Here is a 15,721-nt window from a genome sequence, read left to right on the forward strand (position 1 = left end):
ACAAGCTTTACTAAAGGTAAGGATTGAGTTTACCCTTAAAAATGTCACTACTCCCAGCTGCCCTCAGGTCCTCTGGAAGGCTGTTCTACAGGCGAGGAGGATAAACACGAAAAGTCTCCACCTAAAAGTACAAATATAACATCTTCAAGGTCATTGATCCTTTGTAAAAATTTACTATAAAGATTTATCATCTTTTTCAAGATTCAAGGCTTTATTTATCCTAAAATGGCGATTCATTTGTGGCTCATCCATATACACATCACATATCAACCATCAGTCCATCAGAACAAGAATAAATGGTCTTGAGCACCAGCAGTCCCAGCAGGCAAAAAGATCATAAGACCAGAAGTGAAAAACAAGAAAGGCTTAAAGAAAAATATGAATAAAAACAAAGAAAACTAATCAAAACAAATGGTGCTAATCACAAAAGATGTACAGTAACATTTTATCAACTATTTTCCAGAAATAGTTTGTACACAGAACAAAATAAATTAAAAACCATACTTCCGTCAACTTCTGCTCATTTTCACATCGACCAAATAGTTGTTTTTTTTATTTAATGGAGTACCATGTGGAACTTTACTGTTATTCATAGAGAAATGGCTTTTCATCTGTATGTATACTGTAGGTGTCGCCCTGGTATAATCTCACACAGTAATTAACCAACCAGCAATGAGGGATGAGGTGATGCAATACTAACAGGGACAGAAGAGTTATTTTAGATTAAGCTGAAGAGGGAAAAAAAGGTAATCTTAAGTTTCCTCAGAACTTCAAATCGACCATCATGATATCCACGCCTGCACAGGCATGCAAGCGGAGTTTCGTAGCCTATGTATGGATTGATCAAACAGCCACAGAAGGCTGGAAAAAGTCACATCTTTCCCCAAGAAAAGAAAATCAGGCTACCAAAAAGAAAAGAAAAAAAGGAGAGAGAAAGAAAAAGTGAGAAAAAGCAGCTGCTTCCGCATTTTTCTGAGTGGAGGTGAACAGTACACCTGAACTAACCCACACAAAGTGAAGGCAATGCGTTGGAGTCATTACCATCAATCACAGACCTTGCAGTGAAAACAGCGTCGATATTTCAGCCGTCACCCAGAAATCATCCTAAGACATTTACCATCAACGGATTCCCTGTAATCTCATGAAGTTACTGTCATCACTATCTGAAAAATGAATTAAACCGAGCTTAAAAACTGCAGTGTTATCACTAAATGATCAACCATAATTCCACAAACAGTTAAAAGTGGTCTAATGAAACGAATTTCAACTTTAAGGTCATGATGAAGGAATAAGTCTAATTATCATCTACTGCTGGTGCATTCGAGTCAGATTTAATGACTAAGAACTATATAATCTTGAAAAGGTCCATCATGATTATCACTAAAATTACTTAATTGAAAGCATTACCTAGAAAATACAAAGTTCTTTGGGATGGCCATGCATCAGAAACATCCTCAGCATGCAGGTTATAAGATACAGCGTAGAATAAGTTCACGGTTAGAGGTACAAAAAAACAGCACTCAGGGGAAATTAAACAGAATAAATTACATCATTTTTTAACAAAACACTTCTTCAAACGCTTTTCCAGCTGATGATCTTGTGAGTGATGAGTAACGTCTAGCCACTTCATTTGTAGCTCTGGTGAGGAGGAGGCCATGTATTGGGCCACGTTGGTTTTTCTGTCTGTTAGCAACGCAACTCAAAACTTTATTGATAGATTCTGGAAATCTCACAAAGGGCATTTATTTAATTTTAGGGGTGATCAGGATCACTGCCTGTATCCAGGATTTTTTTAAGGATCCTTTACTATGACAAGATGGAAGCTCTACTGGCAAAATTATCCCTAACCTGAAAATAATTCCCACAATCATTGGAAGGGAAAAAAAAGGACAATAGCTTGCTAAAAATCTACGCCCTGAAAAATCAAAATCAAAAAATAAAAGCACTTAAAGTAAATCCCCCCAAAATCAGATGAAGTCAAAGTAACATGTGGCAGCATTTACCTTTAACCATATCATTTACATTATTAGGAGTCTTAGTTTCAGAAAGTCACACACATAGCAGGTCTTCATGAGTATTGGGGGCCAGTCCCCCTGTAGAGCCCGCCGTCTAGCTACAACTAAAACTTGTACCAAAAGAGTCACAGCATCATGGCTTCTCTCCAATGTGGACCTTCATGTGCCTCTTAAGATTAGTCTTCAGGTTAAACCTTTTACCACAACATTCACAGCTGAATGGTTTTTCACCCGTGTGCACCCTGATGTGCATCTCCAAGCTGGACGGAGTTTGAAATCTTTTCTGACAATAGTTACACTGAGGGTGGCGAGCGATGTGTTCCTGAAGGCGTTTCTCTTCTGTAAAACTTATCCCACAATACTTACATTTAAACCACTCGTGTTTCGTGTGAACAATAGCGTGTTTTTTTAGATTTCTCCTGTGAGTAAATCTTTCACCGCAAACATCACAGGTAAATGGTTTTTCTCCAGTGTGGACTCTCATGTGTTTCTCAACATACAACTTCCGAGTAAATCCCTGACCACAAACTTCACAAAAAAAAGGTTTCTCTCCTGTGTGGATTCTCATGTGTTTCTTCAGAGAACTTTTTAGGTTAAAACTTTTACCACAAAGATTGCAGCCAAATGGTTTTTCGCCTGTGTGTACCATAACGTGTGACTTTAAGCTGGATGGATTTTGGAATCTCTTCTCACAGAAGCTGCACTGAGGGTGGAGCTCAATGTGGAGCTGAAGATTTTTCTCTTCTGTAAAAGTTTTACCACAACACTCACAGCTAAGGGGTTTGATCTTTGCGTGGACAACATAATGTCTTTCAAGATTCCCCTTTTGGAGAAATCTTTTACCACAAACATCACAGCCAAATGGTTTCTCACCTGTGTGTCTCAAGACATGCGTCTTTAAACTGGATGGATTTCGAAACCTTCTCTTACAAATGTCACACTGAGGGTGGACTTCGATGTGAGCCTGAAGATGTTTCTCATCTGTAAAACCTTTACCACAATACTCACAGCTGAGGGGTTTGTTTTTCGTGTGGGCAACAGAATGTCTTTCAAGATTGCCCTTCTGGGTAAAGTTTTTACCACAAACATCACAGCTAAACAATGATTCGCCCGTGTGTTTCGTCATGTGTATCTTTAAATGAGACAGACATGTAAAACTTCTCTTACATATTTCACACTGATGAGGTTTGTTTTCTGCATGGACAATCAAATGCGTGTTGAGGTTCTTCTTTTGTTTGAATCTTTTACCACAGACGTCACAGTTAAATGGATAAACATCTGTGTGGACCACTGTCACGTGATGTTTCAGATGGGAGCGAAATCTAAATATTTTCTGACATTTACTGCACTTATGTTGGTTTTGGATGTTGGATGTTTGGGAAGAAATGTTACCATAATTATCAAAGTCTAAATCTGGTTTCTTTTTTGTGTGGACTCTCAAATGTTGATCTAGGCTTTCCTTACAGCTAAATCTTTTACCACAAACATCACAGTCATTTAGCTTTAGACCCACATGGTCTCCATCTTCACTTTCATGTTCAGAAATGGGCAAAGCGTCCTGCCAACCATCATCATCCTCATCACAATCACTGACTTCAGTCTCAGATGAGCTGAACTCTTCATCATGATTTAGTGGTAAATGACTTTTTAGATCTGCTCCTCCACAGTCCTCTCCATCAGCTTCTGTTTTCATCCGTGTATCTGAGCTGCTGGTGGGAGGTTCTGTCTCTCTGCTGTCTTCAGCTTTGATCTGATGAAGCTGTGAGATGTGAGGCTTCTCTTCGTCATCATCTTCACTCTTTACAGTCATAATATTTAATGACAGCCTGCTGATATCCGTTTCCTCCTGGCTACAGAGCTGCTCTCCCTCCTGACTGGTCCAGAGTTCCTCCTCCTCTTTCTTTATATGAAGGGGTTCTGGGTCCTGGTGGTCCAGACTGGAGCTCCAGGGAACCTCTTCTTTAATCACCATCAGCTGCTGCACACCTCCAGGTAACACTGAAACACACATGAACATTTCATCAACACTATACACGTTTAATCTTAAACCTCCATGTTGTCTGACTTGTTTTAAAGGCACAGTGACATTTATTCTGTACATTCCTGGAGCCGTCGTTGCCCTGCAGCTTCCTGAGGCTGAGAAACCAACTTCACAACATGTGTCCCAGCCTGGAGCGTCACATGACAGATTCCTTTTGCTTCAAGGCATCACATCACGGAAACTAGATATCAACACACTGGCTGTTTGGAGCGCGCACCATGGCTGATTCAACAATAAAAATCCTAGAAGAGGACATTATCGAGGAAAGAGAGGAAAGTAATGCAGAAAGGTACAGAGCAGGAGACAGGACTAGAGTCAAGATTGGACTGACTTTTATAGATTGGAGAGAGCTCATAGAAGAGACAGGATGCAAGATGGATGCTGAATTAGCCGATGATAGGGGTGTCACAGTGAGAAAATCTAGTTTAGTAGTGGGGCTTTAAGGACATCTGTAAGTCTCTACGTCTTTAATCTGATCCTTAAAAGTTATGATATTAACCAAATATCACAAAGGAAGTTGATAATTCCTTTTAACAAAACAAAAACATTAAAAAACATAATCAAGCAATGACTCAGGCTTCAACATTTGAATTTTTTAACTAGCTGTGGAAAGTGATGCAGAGAGTGATGTAATATAGAGGAGACCCCAGGAAGAACAGTTACTGATGTTTCAGTAACTAATGGGGATCTTAATAAATGAGAATGAGAACCAATAACATATTTGACTCTGTGAGGGAACAGATCAGATCAATAGTTGGTTTCAGGGCAACATCGTGGTTCGAATCTCAGCAAGAGCCTTTCTGTGTGGAGTTTCCATGTTCTCCCTGTGCCTGGGGGAGTTTTTCCCTCACGACCTCCAAATACATGCAGGAGTTAAGTTTTAATTTAACTGGTAAAACTAAACTGACCACAGACAGTAGTTTGAATTTGTGAAGCAGATGTGGTTGAGTTGGTAGAAGGGTCTTCCTCCTAAAGGAAGGCCAGTCAATGAGCAAAACGTTCAGAAAATGTTTTTGCATGATTTTTTAAATAATATTTCACCATCTCATCATGTGGCTGTCTTGTTTTAACCAGCACCTGGTAATAATGCATCATTACCACCACAAGGTGGCGCCAGCATACCACTCACAATGCATAAACAGCTTGTGTTTTTAAACCCTCAAAACTGAACTTTGGTGCTCACTAATGAAGGCTAATGGGCTCGACACATGGGAGGCGACGTCGCTCCTTCTCCATTCATTTCCTATAGAACCTGCATATTGAGGTGAAAATTGCGGCTCCAGGAATGTACATAATAAACATCAGTGTGCCATTAAAACGAGTCAGAAACACAGATTCTACAGTTGGAAAGTTATGCAGAATTACTTTAAGCCATCAAATCAACCAGTTTCCATTCATTTTAAAAACATGACATTTCATAAAATTGTTTCAGACAGTGTTTTAATTTCTGCTAAATTTAACAAAATTATGGTGTCTGTCAATCATTTTTAGAGACTATTTAGATTTACTAAGCAACATGTACACAAACAAATCTGTGACTTACTGAGATCTTTGCTGTCTTGTGTCTGCTCCAGTTCGGATGTGGATGCTGCAGGTGTGGGAGGCACCAAACTGAGCCCCCTGCCATCATCTGGTTGAAGGATTCTCTTTTCAGGCATCTCTGCTCCACTAGTGATTCTCCTCTTTACCATCCTTGCCTGAAACCAAAAGGAGCATCATAGTTTTTTCTGTATATGTCAGAACCTCTATCGTGAACTTTTTACTGGTACAGCTCTTAAAAACGGTTAATGCACAATATGTCAGTGTTTTTTTATTTCAATATAACATGACAAATAATCTTTAGTGTAATATTGTTCTAAAATGATCATGCAATAAAAAAATTTGCGGAAAAAACTGAAATAACTAATTTATATACAGGTCAAAACAATGATGCAAGAAGCAAAAACTGTTACTTTAGCTATTTTTAATTACATGTTATTATTGCAGAAATTAAACTGACTGGAGAAAATAACTTTGGTACAATTATATAGTTGTGTTTATGCTTGAGGGCAAATATGATATGTAGTCTACTTCGTGGCCAAATATTTCACCTTAACAGTTAACATTACCAGTCCCTTAAAATGATGGATGGAAATTAATCAGCATTTCAAGGAGATCTAAAACATTGTGTTTAGACTAGCTTAATTATCCAGGCTGATAAAAGAGCAGAATGAGTTCCCATAAGTCTTAGAGACAACAAACTCTCCCCAGAGCCTATTTTACGCCTCTAAATGTAAAACTCTGATTCATTTAATAAGAATTATCTTTAAACTAAACAAAGCCCATTAATTTATGAACATTAAGATTCTCATGCATGCCGAAAAACACTGACATTCTCTGTGACGTGTAAAAGGACGTACGGTTGCTCAGTGAAAGCTAGTTTAGTCTGGAACAGTGGCTGGAACGGATTACACTGTTAGCTGGAACCACGGCATTCATATCGACAAGTCCATCATCACAACCGGCCTAAACTTCTTTGTATACTTTATACAGAGAAAATAAAGTGCAGATCAAAAGTTCTGAGATTGGGTAAGATCATTCAAATAAGATTATACTGTATTATATCTAAGATTATATTTTCCATTAGCCTACATCAAAACTCTGAACACTTAACTGGACCTGTTGCTCCAAGCTAAATGCAGGAGAACAGAACTATACAGGCTAGTTGACATGCACATAGTTTTAGGCCTGTTGCGATAACAAATTTTGTTGTGCGATAAATTTCTCCAAAATTATTGCGATAAGTGATAATATTGCACAAAGCTGTCATGTGTTGTCATTTTGAGACCATTTTCAACTAATATAACGACAATGCCATAATAATGCAAGTACACTCTTTCAAAGATCAATAAACTTTCATTTCTAAAGAACATTTTACACTGCAACTGGAAGAACTTTTAAATAAAACAAAAACAATAGTTAGAATGGACTATGCCAGGACACCGGCCAAAAAGAAACGGGCCCTACTGGGAATCCTCCGGAACCTCTCCGTTAGCCAGCATCAATCTTGATGTGTATTTCAGCGTGAGAAATCAGAGTTTTAGCGCAACAGCGTGAGAAGCCACTCAAATGCGGAAGTCTCACGGCCGATGCGTCACCATCAGAATGTGCACCTGTATTAGTACCATTTGCGAATGGTCTGAGGATGCAGCAAAGCCAAGTGAAAGTTTTCTCTGACATAGTCATAGGCTTTTGGAGAGTAGAAGTGCAGTGTAGTTGCGAATTGCTTCATGTTTTCAGAAAACACTGGCCTACTCTTCATTTTCATTTTCTGAAACATCTCTCTGGGAACATCATTAAGAGGAGTTGATATGAGAAGTTTCTTCTGAAGAACGTTTGTCACAGATCCTAAGGAAGAAATTCTTGTCTTCCATCTCCTTGTGTCCTGGGATTTTAACCAAAGGTACACATAACTTTTCCTCTGCTGCAGTAGCTTTCCTTCTAAGTGAAACTCTGTGACTGTGTAGCAATGGTCACTCTGAATGCTTTGCAGCTGTGATGGCATGATGTAAGACTGACCCGACGCCGAGTCCGTCTGTTGTTGAACGCCGCTACTCAAACTAGCATTATCACACTCATTTACTGTCAGAGTAAAATCATCATGCATGACCTTCTGAGAAAAAAAGGGCTCTTGAGGTGTGTCTTCCAACATCATGGTATTGCTCTGATTGGCAGCAAGGCTTATGGGACTGTTTCTGTGTCTACATCTGCAACCCTCTCGTTACTATTTACAAGAAAAATGAGGCTGTCTTTTACCTTGTCATTGTCACTTATCTGTGCCTTTTCTCTTGGCAGATGATTTTTGACATTAGAAAAAGAGAAAATCGTAGGTACAGCTGTGTCCTTCAAGCAAGTCCTTCCCTAAGAAAAAAAAAATCACATAAATATACACTACCACTCAAATGTTTAGGATCACTTTCCCATATCATCCCCATATCACGGTAAAAATGTCTGTTATTCCTGCAGTTCATCCAGGTTTTTTAAATTACTGTTACTAATAAAATTATATTTAGGTGCTCTCAAAGTTTCTTGCTTCCTGTTTGGCTGTTTGCATAATAACTTTGGTCACATACATTTACAGAGAGCTGCACCAATTTACACCAATGCATGAAAAAAGTCTCAGTACCCTGGAGTCGGTGCTTAAGTGATGACTCTCGAAGTGTTCACTACACAGGCGAGAAGACTGGTTAGGAGTCCAGTTTTGTCTTCTTATATTAGACATCCACTGGTCAAGTCTGTCAGCATCACCTAGAGGCAAACTTCACACAGACAAATAAATATGTAGTCATATGTGTTCAAAACATTTTACAGCTTCTCAAGGTATTACAGGCTTCTAGTAAAAAGGCTTACACTAAAGACTAAAGTAAAAACTACAAAAAGAAAATTAATACCTCATAAAAAGTTTAAATAAAACAAAATAAATGAGTAAATCTGAATAACTGGATAGCTAATGAACAGGATTGCATTAGATAAACAGCTGTAGTTATCATGCCATACATCAATGTGGCAGGCGAACGAGACATCTAAAAACAGCTGCCATCAAGTTGCCAAACAGTTCAGTAACAGCACAAATATCTCTGGAAATGTGCATAAACGTAACTAACCACCGTTAAATAATGTGGCATCCACAGAGCCCAGGCAATTACACATTAAATTATGGTAATATTAGCCTATTAACAGGGAACAGGGTTTCAGACTTTTTGGGTCTTTTCGGATTTTGTTTCTCGTTTCAATCTTCAAATCGCAGATAAAGAATGTTATGGTTATTAAGGTTTTCCCGACTGGATCAGAATGGCTTTTTAGAAATGTGCCACTTCAGGTCGATCCTGTTCTGATTCATCCGTGTGAGACCTTCTGTGGAAATTTGTTTTTCCTCAGGCTTTAAGAAATCTAACAAGGCTATTCATAATCTGTTTCTGATCGGTACTGTTACCAAACCGTACATCGCTGCATACTGGAATAACTTTGTCAAGGATATTCCGTGGGCCCAAGTTTGGACGCTGACAAACAATTATATTCTAAATAAGATTGAAGAGGTCCCATTTAAAATTTTACACAAATTTTATCCTGTCAAACATTTCCTCAAGAATCACGTTAATACCAACTGCTCTTTCTGTTATGCTCACCCTGAGACTGTTCCTCATTTATTTTGGCATTGTGAATACAGTAAAAAATTTGGATAGATGTTTCCAAATTTATTATTGACAACTTGTTGGATGATTTTTCTTTGTCTTTTGAACATGTGGTTTTTGGATTCTTTAAGTATGATAAAAATTCTGTAAAGAAAGCTTATGCAATTAATTTATTAATTATTATGGCCAAATTCTTTCCGCATAAGTGTAAATTCTCACAGCATAAACCTCTTTTCTTATTGTTTCACAGATCGTTTATGTCTTATGTTAAATCTTTAAAAACAATTGACAACAACAAGGCTAGAAAGTAGGTTGCTGCCAGTATTACACTTAACTTATGTATCTCTTAATTTGTGATTCATAATTTGTAGTCTTTTCCTGTATCTTTGTATTGGTTACCCCAGGTTCTGTTTTTTTCTTGCTTTTTTGTATTTATTTATTCCTCCCCCCCTTTTTGTTTCACGCTGTATTCTGTGTTATCTGTTTATGCTATTTTACTTGTGTAGTTTTTGATATTTCAACTTTAATTGTTATATATTTGTATTTGCTTTTTTGTAATCTTAATAAAGATTGTTTAAAAAAAGAAAGAACAATGGTAAACTAGCTACTTGGCTAATTAATGAGCTCGGCTAGTAGAGGTCAGCTAATAAAAATATATAAATATAATTTCACTTACCGAAAAAACTGGACCAGAAACTTCTTGGATGGTCTGTTGGTACAATTAATAGCACAGCAAGCCATATTTGTCCAAAGTGCACAAAAAATATCTGAACACACAGAAAGCTCAGCCAAACAAAAAGACCGAAGTGGTTTAACATGAGCCCGAAGCCTACCCGTTAGCCAACTGGTAGCAAGCCGCTAGCGCTGACAGCCATTCTGACACCTGTCAATCAAAATGACATGCCTGTAATTATTATTAAATAATTAAATAAAATAAAAAGATTAAATAACATTCAAACGGTTGAGTTAGAAAAAATTCGTCCCCCCCACAATTGTCATGATGGTAAACTTGAACTATTAATACTTCTTAATACTAAAATGGATTTTTGTACCAGGCTTTAAACATGTTTATTTCTGCTGTGAAGTTGGTCTTTTTAACATGGGAGTCTACGAGGATTTGCTCTGTTTTGGAGCCAGCCCCTAGCGGATGGGGTGTGAACTGCAATTTTTTGCACTTCCGCATAGGCTTGTAGATATCTATGCATTTTACCGCCGGAGGTGCCGCTTAAAAGACTGCTCGTCTTTTAAGACGTACATTCAGAGAAATGCTCGCTATCGCCCCCCTGTGGTCACAGATTTTGGTCTAGCACCGGAAATTGTTTGACGCTTCAGTGTTCCAGCCCTCTTTGTTGGCCGTCCCCGTTTACGGGCATACAGGCGCGGGTGGCTTGACTACGTGAAAAGAAGAGGAGGCTGGTCTGACCGCATTGGAAAACCTGAGTTTCCCCCAACTCAGGGTTAACATACTTTAGGATAACCCGCCTCCATATATTTTACGTGTAAAATAAATAAGAAACGCTATTTGTGGTTACAGTCTTACTAACGGACAGATAGACTGAAAAAGTTTTTGTGTTTGTGTTGCTAACTCATTTCACGACTCTGTGCTGACGAATACTACCAAACAACAAATTAAATAAATGGGTTAAATTTCCTGTCCACGAGAAAGCAATTTCGGTGCCTATCTAAAAACATTTGTCTCTTATCAGTGATTTCCACCTGGAAAAACGCCACATCGACATTTATCTCCGTATCCTGCGGTAGTCTCTCTGTTTTGCATCTTCAGTGACGACAATTTGCGCTCCTTCGCTTTTGTTTGCTCAGCTAATATGATTCTCCATATGTCACAACTTGGTTTCAAAAATTCAACAAACACTACACTGATTAACAACAATGAAAGCTCTGGAAGAGCACCGCTAGCGGGCTAATTTTAGTGAATCCCACTTTTAAATGTTTCCCCCCGCAACACAGCACGGCAAACAAACGTTCCTCCATCAGTATTTTTCATCATAATAGAAGCATTATCTATATAAAGTATATAAAAAAAACTCAGATTTATTTAAAAGGGTCTGTCTTTTTTTACGTACATAAAGTGTATAGTGTAAAGAAGAGGTGATGGAACCAACGGGGAAAAATGGAAAAATACTATAAAGAGTACAGGTTCAAAGAGAGAGAAAGGATTGCAGCCAACCACTTTCTCGGTTGACCAGATGATGTGCTGTTGTTGGTCTTTGTCTTTTAAATGACCAGGTGGTGAGAATAGACTCAATAATGGAGGTGTGAAATGCACCAACATCGACCTGGGTAACATAAATTTCTTCAGCTGCTGCAGGAAGTACATCCTCTGCTGAGCTTTTTTGATGATGGCGTTGATGTTCTCCACCCACTTCAGGTCCTGGGAGATGATGGTTCCCAGTAAGCGGTAGGACTCCAGGGTCGTGACTGGAGTCATGCAAGATGATAGGGGAGGGAGGGGCTGTGTTCTTCCTGAAGTCTACAACCATCTCCACTGCCTTGGCAGCATTAAGCACCAAATTCTGATGGGTCACAGATTTTGGAGTAACACCCGCTGATCAACCTCCCTTCACGTAGGCAAACTCATCCCCACCAGAGATGAGGCCAAAGAGGGTGATGTCGCCCGCAAACTTCAGGAGTTTGATGGCACCCTCCAGGAGGATGGTAGCTTGAAAAAAGTGCATTATAAATCTCTACAGAAGTGACTGATATCTTGCCAAAGCCATGAATGTCAGTGAAAAGTGAATTAAGGGTATAAATTTATTTGATATCAATTCAGAAAAACAAACCTCTAATCACAAAAGACAAACAGCAACATTTTAACATTTTCCCAGTATAAACAGGGTTTGTACACAGTTTTGAATAAATAATAAAAAAAAAAATTACATCTTGGACAGTAATTGTCATAATTTTCCATCAGTTTCATGTTAAACATTATTTCTCTCTCTCAGCAGGTCTCCCTGGTTAAAGTTGTGGTGCTTTTTGATCCCTCTATCCAGTCCTCTCCACCTCCAGCCAGTCCAAGCAGATGGCTGCCCTCTGAGCTGGGCTCTACTGGAGCTTTTTGCTTTCTGTTAAAAGAGAGATTTTCCTTTTCAGCCGCCAGCTCGTGCATGCTTGGTTTTCCTCACATAGGCTATATTTTATGAACTGGCTTGTGTGATTGCAGTGATCATAAACTGAACTAATGTGGATTTGTTTGAACTGGATCACAGTGAACTGGCTTGAATTTATTATGTCTGTAAACTAAAATTGATTTGAAGTCTTGATTTCACGCAGTGTCATGGAACTTGAAGTTCCTCCTTTGGTGAAACATTTATAACATCACAGCTCAGTTTCTCTTCTTTGTGGAACTGAACGTGCTGCTGAAGATCTGACTTTTGGGTAAACTTTTCACCACAATGTTCACAGAGAAATGGCTTGTCACCTGTGTGGAGTCTTAGATGGATTTTCAAGCTTTTTTGACAACTGAAACCTATGCCACAAAAATCACAGCTAAAGTTTTTCTTTCCAGTGTGGACCTTCATGTGCCTCTTAAGATTAGTCTTCAGGTTAAACCTTCTACCACAACATTCACAGCTGAATGGTTTTTCACCTGTGTGTACTCTAATGTGCATCTCCAAGCTAGAAGGAGTTTGAAATCTCTTCTCACAAAAGTCACACTGAGGGTGGCGAGCGATGTGCGCCTGAAGACGTTTCTCTTCTGTAAAGCTTTTCCCACAATACTCGCATCTGAACCACTCCTGTTTTTTGTGAACAATAGCGTGTTTGTTAAGATTTCTCATTTGGGTGAACCTTTTACCACAAACATCACAGGTAAATGGTTTTTCTCCAGTGTGGACTCTCATGTGTTTCTCAACGTATGACTTCCGAGTAAATCCTTGACCACAAACTTCACAAGCAAAAGGTTTCTCCCCTGTGTGGATTCTCATGTGTTTCTTAAGAGTACTTTTGAGGTTAAATCTTTTACCACAAAGATCGCAGCCAAATGGTTTTTCGCCTGTGTGTACCATAACGTGTGACTTTAAGCTGGATGGATTTTGAAATCTCTTCTCACAGAAGCTGCACTGAGGGTGGAGCTCAATGTGGAGCTGAAGACGGTTCTCTTCTGTAAAAGTTTTACCACAATACTCACAAGTTAGGGGTTTGTTATTTGCATGGGCAACATAATGTCTTTCAAGATTCCCCTTTTGGACAAATCTTTTACCACAAACATCACAGCCAAATGGTTTCTCACCTGTGTGTCTCAAAACATGTTTCTTTAAACTGGATGGATTTTGAAATCTTCTCTTACAAATGTCACACTGAGGGTGGACTTCGATGTGAGCCTGAAGATGTTTCTCATCTGTAAAACTTTTACCACAATGCTCACAAGTAAGTGGTTTGTTTTTTGCGTGGGCAACAGAATGTCTTTCAAGATTCCCCTTCTGGGTAAAGTTTTTACCACAAACATCACAGCTAAACAATGATTCGCCCGTGTGTTTCGTCATGTGTATCTTTAAATGAGACAGACATGTAAAACTTCTCTTACATATTTCACACTGATGAGGTTTGTTTTCTGCATGGACAATCAAATGCGTGTTGAGGTTCTTCTTTTGTTTGAATCTTTTACCACAGACGTCACAGTTGAATGGATAAACATCTGTGTGGACCACTGTCACGTGATGTTTCAGATGGGAGCGAAATCTAAATATTTTCTGACATTTACTGCACTTATGTTGGTTTTGGATGTTGGATGTTTGGGAAGAAATGTTACCATAATTATCAAAGTCTAAATCTGGTTTCTTTTGGCATTCATTTGACTTTAGACCCACATGGTCTCCATCTTCACTTTCATGTTCAGAATTAAACAAAGGCTCCTGCCAGTCATCATCATCATCATAATAAATGACTTCAGTCTCAGAGAGGTTGAACGCTTCATTGTTCGGTGGTAAATGACTATTTAGATCTGCACCTCCACAGCCCTCTCCATCAGCTTCTGTTTTCATGTGTTTATCTGAGCTGCTGGTTGGAGGTTCCGTCTCTCTGCTGTTTTCAGTCTTGATCTGATGAAGATGTGAGCTGTGAGGTTTCTCTTCTTCATCTTCACCCTTTATAGTAACAATATTTAATGACAACCTGCTGAAATCAGCCTCTTTCTGTCCATGAGGCTGCTCCCCCTCCGGACTGATCCACAGTTCCTCCTCTTCCTTCTTTATGTGAAGGGGTTTTGACTCGTCCTGGTCCAGACTGGAGCTCCAGGGAACCTCTTCTTTAATCAGATGCTGCACTGAAACACACATGAACATAAAGGACATCTGTTAGTTTCTACGTCTTTACCCTGATCCTTAGTAGTTGTCATTAAAATGTCAATAAAGGATGGGAATCAATTTCTTCAAAACAAAGAAGTCAAAAATGAGATTAATGAATAATTCATATGAATTGCTGCCACCTTATTGGGGTGGAGGGTTTTGTGTGTCCCAATGATTCCTAGTACTTCAGCTGTCAAGGGTTTTGTACCTCTGGTGGGGCCACCCAATACAAACCGGTTCTAGGTGAGGGACCATACAAAGCGTGGTTCAGAGGACCTATGATGAAGAACACCCTTGGACTTTGTTCTCACCGTGGCCAGGCCAGGTCTGGGGGTGGGGCTAGCAGGTTGTGCATTGGTACTAGGGATGGAGAGATTCACCGATTTGAATCAGTGGTCTGAGACAGATGTTTGTGATGTGACTGCACCGGTAGCTTCAGTGTACATCAGACACAGCTGCTAGCTAAATGCACAATGTTTCTTTCTCAGCATGTCGCACATCGGTAAAACCCAAGGTTACATCAGTTATTAGATAGTTTATCTTCTCTGCACCCGTATTTTCGAGGAGCCTTGAATACATCATCACCATCTTTTGGTGTTTTGCTATTAAAACAGACAGGAGGCGGGTGGCATAGCTGCAAACAGTAAACAGCAATCATGGAGGGAAGCAAGACAACAGATGAAGAGGAGATATTCAGCGCAACTACATGGAGATTAAACTTTCACCAAATGTAGACATTTTTAAATCCAGGTTAAAAACATTTCTTTGCTCTACACGTTAGCTTTTAACTTATCTTGCTTTTAATCATTTTAATGTAATTTATGATCTTATTGGGATTTTTGCTATTTGTTGATGCTTTTTACTACTAAAATGCGTTTAATGTTTTATTAAAAGCACTTTGAATTGTCCTGTGAGATGTGCCGTCTACCGGGTAAGGGTAGGGTTGGCTGTTACCAAACCAAGGCACAATAAATTGTCCTGTACTGACCCAGACCTGTTGGTGGAAGTGGGGCTTTTGTGACAGTCATGTCTTAACTGGTACTTGGTAATAAGGTGGCACCAGTGTACAAAGCTGTTTGCCGACTGCCAAGAAACTGGAGAACGATGCTCTATTGCTAGACTCTGATGCCAGCGCTGCGAGATTCAATGCAACGGTGTACAAATATAAAAAACATGCAGAGCCAAAGAAAA

At 39.1% G+C, this 15,721-nt stretch overlaps 1 protein-coding gene across 9 annotated transcripts in view; it reads right to left on the reverse strand.

The window, feature by feature from the left end:
- Positions 1 to 15,721, reverse strand: part of LOC121632331 (gastrula zinc finger protein XlCGF58.1-like) — a 35,387-nt gene that overhangs the window by 14,342 nt on the left and 5,324 nt on the right. For 2 of the 9 annotated variants that reach the window (XM_041973725.1, XM_041973726.1), the window contains one exon: positions 12,035 to 14,508. In XM_041973725.1, coding sequence (XP_041829659.1) covers positions 12,521 to 14,508 — 1,988 coding nt within the window. In that variant the 3' untranslated portion in view covers positions 12,035 to 12,520. Of the gene's footprint in view, positions 1 to 189; positions 4,014 to 5,599; positions 5,760 to 7,851; positions 7,957 to 8,221; positions 8,355 to 9,903; positions 9,995 to 10,943; positions 11,161 to 12,034; positions 14,509 to 15,721 lie in introns of those variants that run through there. The other 7 variants (XR_006008906.1, XM_041973722.1, XM_041973720.1 and 4 more) reach the window with 7 other exon arrangements.

This window comes from Melanotaenia boesemani, chromosome 21 (assembly GCF_017639745.1).
Source record: "Melanotaenia boesemani isolate fMelBoe1 chromosome 21, fMelBoe1.pri, whole genome shotgun sequence".
Classification (NCBI taxonomy): domain Eukaryota; kingdom Metazoa; phylum Chordata; class Actinopteri; order Atheriniformes; family Melanotaeniidae; genus Melanotaenia; species Melanotaenia boesemani.